Here is an 8,699-nt window from a genome sequence, read left to right on the forward strand (position 1 = left end):
TCTCACTTCTGCAAATGTTTCACGAATGTTAGGGAGAGGCTTAGTTCCAAGAATTCTCCCTCTCACTTCATCCAAATTTTTATTCAGTCCCAATAGGAACTGAAAGATTATGTCTTTCTCAACCAGTTTCTTGTAGATTTTGTCATCATCTGTGCACTTCCACTCTATGTCTGAATAGATGTCAAGTTGCTGCTAGTATTTTGTGTGTATGATAGTACTCGGTGACCGAAGAACCTCCTTGTCGAAGATTGTGTAAGAGACTTTTGATCTCAAATATGGTTGAGGTGTTGTCCACATTTGAGTAGTTCTCCTTGGTTGTCTTCCATATTTCTGCAGTAGTGTCATAATACATGAAATTTTCACCAAACTCATTAGTCATGGAGTTGAGCAACCATGGCATAACAAGACTGTTTTCAAGTTTCCATTTTCATGGCTAGAATCGATCTTTTTGGGTTGCTTAGTCTCGCCAGTGATGTAGTCTTCCTTTCCTTTTCCTTGGAGGAAGATGCGGACAGATCTGGACCACTGTGTGTAGTTCTGTCCATTGAGTTTGTAGCTAGTAATAATAGTTGTTTCATGATGATTGGTGGTGTTTCCAGTTGTTGCTGCCTTAGGGTCAGCATCTAGGATGCTTTGACTACTCTGTTTTTCTTCCATGAGCAAATCCTAATTTTTTATTTATTTATTTTCAGATCAGAACTGTAGCTCTGATGCCATGTGAATATGTTGTATTTCTTATTTATTTTATACAGAATACAATATGGTATAAATAGCCTAGGAAGTACAAGTAAAACAGAAAACTAATTAAATCCTAATTAACTCAATTATTTACAATAAAAGAGAGAAATTATGAGGCTATTAAATGGTAAGAGAATATTTCTACAGTACAACTAATGAAAGCTGTACAGCTGTCCCTTAATGGACAAAATCGTAACCAACAAACACGAGTTGAAATATTGTACAAAAATCAAGCATTCCAAATACATGTCAAAAACTTATATCATATCCTGGGTACTTTTTCTTCCCCAATTAACCACCTCGTTAACCAACTTGGATCATCAGCAAAGAATTTACAAGATGAGGGAATGATCCCAAGGTCAGCCCCAACTTGGTCATACTCCTTTAGAGCTGCTTCCATCTCTGCTCCAACAGCAACATCATTAAGAATTTCAAATGAACTCATGCTTAGAGCATCCGCATAGTGTTGCTCTCTCTCGTGATCATTTTGGAAAAGTTCAAAGGCAGGTCCCTGCATAAGTAGAAGACAATGTGGGAAAAATACTAAAACTGCACTTTGACAGCATAAGTTGCAATAACACCACAGAACATCCGGTTCTGTTATCTGTTTCATGTCATTATTTATCTGTTTGTTGTTTTCCTTCTTATGTACATTTCTTGCATGTTGGATAAACAAACATAACATGAGGATTTAGGGTATCTATGCAGCATAGAAATTTATTTTAAATAAACTAAAAATATCTTAAAATACCTTTCTTGGGTATATGCAACATATAATAACTTCACCTAAAAGCTTAACCAGTTAGACAATGGCTATTTTCTTTTTGATCTTGGAATGGATTCAGGTATATCCACAGCGGGTAGGCGTAGGATTAATCCCAATGATGTAGAGTATTTGTTAAGAACAAACTCCTTTCCTAGTGGATGCTAAAACATAGGTCTTCGCATGTAGAGTATACTTTTATTTTAACCCAGCACTTTGACTTTCACCAAATTAATAAACAAAAAATAACACCAACTAACCCAGCAGGTAGTTAAAGGGTTAAACTAAGGCGGTACAATCCTCTGTTTGACGCAAGCTATGATTATAGAATAGTAACTAATAATGTTTGATTCTTATTATTCACGTGAAAAAACATACCTGACATAACTCAGCATAATGTTTATATATATCACTGCTCTCATCTTGATCACCAAGGAGGGTTCCTCCATACCAACCGTTGGCCTCGTTTGCTGAGGTCATTGTCAGGTACCTAAAAAATTAAGGATATAACAAAAGCATCATCTGTAAAATGCTACTAACTAAAGGCACCAAAAGGGAAAAGAGTAGGTGATTATTAGCCAATCAAAGAACAGCAGTATTTACTAACACAACTTTGGTTTTCTGGGATTTTCTGAAGATAGTACATCCTCCAAATGAACTTATCAACTTTTAAAGGAAACTTCATAATATAAGCAACTTTGATGTGGCTATTGCTAATTGTAAAGAATTAATAAAGTTGTCTATGTAAAGTCATTTTTGAAATCTAGGTTCTAAGTCTTACTCAACTTTACAAAATCGGTTTGTAAGGTGAGAGATGCACACAACTTATGAACACCATTCAGGCTATATCAGAATCTAATGTGGGACTCATTCGACACATCATTCACCCATACGACTGGACATTATAGTGTGAAGTTAGCAAGACTAAACACCTACGGGTACCCAATGGATTTAGGATAGTCTCTGAAATCGTCTTAGAATTTGTTTTAAATCTTACTCAACCCCACCAAACCGACTTATAACTGGATAGATGCTCACCACTTATAACAATTATTCAGGCCATATTACTATCAATAGTATTAACAGCTATGTTACCTCAGGCCAAATGTAGGAAAAATGACCAAATGGGACAAACATCAGATGATATTAGACGATGCATCAAAGCCTTGCAAGGATAATGCATGCTCTAGATACATACCTTTGAAAAACATCCTCTTCATTCATATCATTGTCAGAGGAAAGCCAATTCAAGTTACAAAAGTTATTAGCATGAGATCCCTCAATGTTAGTTTCATTGGAAGCAACTTTTGCAGCAGAGGAACCTTCTTCATACTTTCTCTGGCCAAAAAGCCAATTTGGGCTTCTGAGCTGTATCTCACTGGATAAAAACAGCCGAACATCAGCGAATCAACAAAAATTACCTTAAGATACCAAGAGCAAGAATATTTTTGCATCTCACAGCCAAACACTCCACTTACTATTTCCCCCCCTAAAATTAGAATACATATGGTTGGGAGGGAAGGGGAAACTGATATTATGACTAAAGTTTAAGTAAGGGACTTACACATAGAAATGAAGGGTATATATACTGATTTTATCAAACCAATTATTAACTCCTTTATATTAGATTATGTTCAATGTCAATTGAGTCGAGTAAAAGGAAGAATAAACTTCCTATGAATGATGTGGAGTGTATCCAACCTTTTGCCATTTTCATGAGTTAAAATCTTAACCAAAAACATTGTAAGTTTCTTGTGATTATTATAATATAATGTTGAAAGATAATCACAAAGTAATAAAATTTCATGTGATGCATTTGCATATGAACATTGATTAAAAAAAGTAGTAAAAGAAAAATGATGGTTCATAATATAATAAGAATCCCAAGCATTGATAGAAAAAATAAGTCGAAGGAACGGAAAAGAAAGCGTATGACAATACATTGTGCTGACCAATACATTTATTTTAACTAACAATAACTGGTACCAAATACAACTCATTAATGCAAGTTTAAAAAGCAATAACGGAGAGACAACATCAACTATTGTCATCATAAATCAACAAAAAGCAGAACTAAAGGAACCTGGTGTTAAAATGAATGGCAGGAAAAAATTTATTATTTGCATGTGCACATAAAAAATGAAGAGAAAAGGACAGCACCCTATAATCAGATAAATAAAAATATAAAAATGGGAAGTTGATAGTAAAAATAAATGGGAGGAGGGCGTGAGTTAGTTAGACAGTTGGATGTCAGTTTCAGTTATTTACAATCTGAATCTATAAAAGGACAGGTAATTCAGTACAGGGGTTTAAATAACAAGAGCGGGGTAGAAGGACAGCATTCATAAATTTAGATTTGAGCACTAAGCATAAGCTGTATTATGAAACTATGAAAGAGGAAACACTTTGTGAAGGGGAAACCTTTAGATAGAAAGTTTTCTCATAGGTTATTTTTAATTCAATAAAAACTAGCAACGCATTATTTTTCCTTTCCTTCCTCTGTTTTTCTCACCGCTCCCTCTGAAAAATCTGTTTCAAGGTGTGTGAACAGAATTAAATTAATCAAACAGCCACAAAGAATAAGAGATATTACGCTGCATCAGGTGCCACCCCACTGTTTCCAGAAACACCACCTGGCTTCTGATCAGGTTCGCATGAAAGTCTTACATTTTTAATTGTACTACACGTCTTTTCAATTAACTTGTCAAATGATGTCAGCTTTATGCGTGAGAAATCATCTCTGCAAGCTGGTACGGGGGTGAAGACCGTTCCATCTCTCCCAGAGGAGGGCTTAAGCTTGAGTTCAGAACTGCAAAATTTAAAAAGATATTGAAGATCAAAATGGTAAATAAACAACATATATAAAGGATGTGATTAGCAAGATAAAATGTAACACATTATAGAAGCATTAGGGATGGAATTTGATAGATATAATTCCTATCCAACAGAAGGGAGTTTTTTGGAAGTACAAATAAAATACAGGGTAAGAAGATCAAATGCTCCCCACCAAGAACAGAAACATTTACCAATATCAGATTCACTTTCTCTTACTGCACGTCTGCAATTAACTTTTGCTTCCACATACTCACTTCACACACTCATTACAAATGCCTTCTCCTGATTATAATTGGGCCTTAGATTCAAGTTACAAGAATATGCATGTAAGACATTCCATGGTTGCACGGGTCCAATAATACTTACTTGAAAATAATAAAAATTGTGATAATTTGATGATAATACACACAAACAAGCTGTGCATAAAAAGGGAATCTCAAACTTAGGGATTGACAACAATCAGACCTATGAATCTACTCTATCTAAGGAAACTATATCACATAAAGAAAAAACAAGGAAAGAAATCAACAAAATCATCTTCATAAGTTAGAGCATATATGTCATTTGCATATAGTTTGTAACATGTATATATGCTATCCTAGAACCTCACAAGAACTAGGTGAAGATGTTTGCTAGTTGATCATTATAAAAAACGGAGGAACACTTGATAACAGTTTTTTCCCATATGAAATAACAATAAATCTCAATGTTTGATCCGCTAATTAAATATTGGACTTGAACAATTTGGTAGGAATGATAGGATGTGGTGTTTTAGCATACGATCATTTCGAAAAGAAAAAAAAAGATAAGGATTACTAGCAATGCGATCAAAAGTATTAGAACTCAAAATATCAGATCCAAAGTCCGTAATAAGAGAAAGAACAAAAATTATCAATGTGGGTAATAGTATGTTTTGGCTTGCTGGGCAACTTTAAGTTGAAGATCTCCTTATATGGCATATACTTAGTTGTGAGGAAAAAAATAAAAACCACAGGCTCTGACAAATTAGGCAAAACCAAATTAAAAAAAAAATACAGCAAACTGGACCAAAGCAGTGCAAATGAAAGCCAAAATAGTGACCCTAAAGGTTGTTTGTGAAGAAGAACATCCAACTTGATATTGAAACATAAAAATGAGGAAAGGTCCAAGTAGAGCATGGATAGGAATTTTATACATCTCCGAATCTGATTCAGAGGAATCGCATCTGTAAGATCCTGAAAGCTCCATTCGAGAGGGATTCTACAAGGAAGAACAAATCTAAGAGGGGTGAATTTGATGGGATGGTTTTCTCCTGGTAAAGTTTCCGAGAACAGCAAATATTGTTGCTTGGAGAATAGATCATTCTAGGTCTTGTGAGCTGACAAACAAGACTATCTTAATCAACTATGGGCTGTAGACCAAGGATATGCCCTAACCAGAGGATTTAGGGTTACAGCTTTGCTGGATCAAAACCTTGTTCTCTGATGCCAACATGAAACAAATGAATTTCTCATATTTGAGTATTTGATGATACCACACTTGGGATATGAACTGTAGTGCTGTATATATAAGGGATAAGGGAATCCCCGCACTTGGGGATTGAAACAGATCAGTTATGAATCCCTGCCTGAACTTGGGGATTGAGAAAAATCACAATTATGAATCTACTCTAAGGAAAATAGATCATATATAACAGAAAATATAAGAAAGGAAATAAACACAGCACAAGTCATTAAGTAACAAGGAGGCCTCACAACTTCTCAGAAATAAGATCATCTCCAATCCCAGATACATGGAGATAATAATCTGAATCAAGCTCCCATAGAGCAGGTTTTCCTTCCTGTGGTTGAAAGTAACCTAAAAATCTGGAAATGGTACAATGTCATCAGTATTTCAGACCATTATTCAAGACAAAAAAATTAAAAAAGGGACAGAGTATTTAAACATCCGAAGCCTAACAGTATCAAATCTTAATAAAGATGAGATATGAATTCCATTTAGGAAAGGAAAGATAAAATAGGTGGAAGGAAAAATACAAGTTTATTGCGTCTTGTTTTTCACCATCTGTATAAGCATTGCTATAATAACGTTTTATGGATTTTAAAAATTCTCTAGATTGTGTTGTTGCTTTCCACTTTCCCTGCCTCTCTGGAAACACCTGTAATTCATAAAAAATACATCTATTATACCAGCAGCAAAAATGAAATGCAAATAAGAAAATTAGATAATTATCTAACAGACTACACAAATTTAGAATCATGTAAAGTATGACATACAGTATTATGAGCTGCAGAACCACCATACTGCTGGGCAAGAGCATCTCCCATACTTTGATACATATCCATTAGAGCTGCCGCAATACTACTGTCAGGATCCACTTTTGGCACATCCGTCAAACCCATTGCATGGAGCTGGCGTCCTAAAGCTTGAAGGCCATAAGCATACTGGGCGACATTTGTACGGTCCAAGCAGTCAATGCAGTTAGTACGGAGAACTCCACTCTGAAAATGAGGTGCCTCACTATTAAAATAATTTATTTTGTGCTGATGGTTCATATCCTCTCTGTCTCGAATAGCCATAGAATTAAGCATTTCACTAATGCTCCCATTCCTTGCAAGATCCCCAGAACTAGCTGTCAGATCTCTGAGTGAAGCATCCCTGTATAAGGAGAAATTGAAATATAAATAGAAATTATTTTCTCTTAAGCAATATTTTGCTCTTTTACACACAACAAAACTTCAATAAAGTTTTGTAAAATAAGAATCTCCCATACTTAACATCCTAGTTGACAAACTACCGACATGCCTTATCCCTACGCATAGTCAGGTAATGGATCAAATGATGTCGTTTGAATCTAAATTCTCAAGAATTAGGGTAATATATTTTACTGAATTGAAATATGTTGATAATACATCAGATATATAGATATATATATATATATATATATATACTAGATTACTATAAAACCAAATCCCTATTAGTACTTATATATAACTAAATCCCTACTAGTACTCCTATACAACTGAATCCCTATACTGGAGGGGTATTTTTAATAATAAAACAGAAATAGATTTTGACACTCCCCCTCAAGCAGATCAATAGGTGTTATCCATTCTCAACTTGGATACAATTCTTTAAAAATTATTGTTTAGCCCTTTAGTTAGAAGATTTGCAAGGTTGCCTAGGTAGGAGACATATGGAGTGCAATTTAGGCCCTACCATGTTTTTCTTTGATGAAATGTTTGTCGACTTCAATATGTTTGGTTCTATCATGTTGCACTGGATTATGTGTTATGCTAATAGCAGATTTATTATCACAAAAGAGTTTTATTGGTTCATTCCACTTCATCTTCAGATCTCCAAAATGATTTTCAACCATAGTAACTCGCATATCCCTAGTGTCAATGCCTTAAATGCTGCTTCAGCACTAGATCTATATACAACACTTTATTTCTTACTCTTCCAAGTCACGAAATTCCCACATAGGAAAGTGCATTATCATGTGGTTGACCTTCTATTTACAATTGACCCTGCATAATCAGCATTGATAGAATCACAGAAAAATAGCGATCTGTGAACGTAAAATGATAGATAAAATGGGAATTTATTGATTTATGGAAGAAGGGAAAATTCTGATACAATGTATAACCAGAGCAAAGCTCCTCCAGAGAAAATAGTATCTCCTAATTCAATGATAATTATAATTATTCATGAGCAATACTCCCCTACCCTCCTTTATTTATTCCCCTATGTGTAACTGAAATCCCTAGAATTTAATGAGTTTCTCTGCTCTGTCATTAATAGCCTGCTTATTCTCTTTTTTACCCTTACGGACATAAGTTCTCCACACTGCAGATTTGGACCTTTCACTAGTCTTAAGCCCACTAATTCTATCATTACCGCCATCAGGAACTGCAGCCTTGTCCTCAAGGCTGAGAGATGGAAATTGACTTTTTAGTAGTAATTCATCCTCCCAAGTTGTGTCTTCTACAGCTCTTCCTTTCCAACGCACCAGCCATTGTCGCACCAGCTGTCCTTCTTTCATCACTGATCTTGCAGCCAGCAATTCTTCCGGTTCTTCCCCCTCTTCTGCTTCCATTTCTAACCCGTCTGGTAGTTGAGATTCAGCAGAATAGTCTCCAATAGCTTTCTTGAGTTGTGAAATGTGAAACACTGCATGCACTCTACTTCCTTCTGGTAGCTTCAACTTGTAGGATACTGCCCCTATTTTCTTTAGGATCGGAAATGGTCCAAAGTACCGTGGAGCCAGTTTTTGGTTAATCCTTCTAGTCACTGTCTACTGTCTATGGGGTCAGAGCTTCAAAAATACCCACTCACCCACTTCAAATGAATATGCTTTTCTTTTCTTGTCCGCATACCTCTT

At 35.3% G+C, this 8,699-nt stretch overlaps 1 protein-coding gene across 2 annotated transcripts in view; it reads right to left on the minus strand.

Moving 5' to 3' along the window:
- Positions 1-782: 782 nt before the first annotated feature.
- Positions 783-8,699, minus strand: part of LOC101501475 (phosphatidylinositol-3-phosphatase SAC1) — a 22,539-nt gene continuing 14,622 nt past the window's right edge. For both annotated transcript variants that reach the window (XM_073370033.1, XM_004515327.4), the window contains 7 exons: positions 6,592-6,973; positions 6,352-6,473; positions 6,070-6,180; positions 4,095-4,310; positions 2,700-2,879; positions 1,880-1,991; positions 783-1,249 (listed from right to left, as the gene is read on the minus strand). In XM_073370033.1, coding sequence (XP_073226134.1) covers positions 1,001-1,249; positions 1,880-1,991; positions 2,700-2,879; positions 4,095-4,310; positions 6,070-6,180; positions 6,352-6,473; positions 6,592-6,973 — 1,372 coding nt within the window. In that variant the 3' untranslated portion in view covers positions 783-1,000. The remainder of the gene's footprint in view (positions 1,250-1,879; positions 1,992-2,699; positions 2,880-4,094; positions 4,311-6,069; positions 6,181-6,351; positions 6,474-6,591; positions 6,974-8,699) is intronic.

Source organism: Cicer arietinum, chromosome 6 (assembly GCF_000331145.2).
Source record: "Cicer arietinum cultivar CDC Frontier isolate Library 1 chromosome 6, Cicar.CDCFrontier_v2.0, whole genome shotgun sequence".
NCBI classification, from domain to species: domain Eukaryota; kingdom Viridiplantae; phylum Streptophyta; class Magnoliopsida; order Fabales; family Fabaceae; genus Cicer; species Cicer arietinum.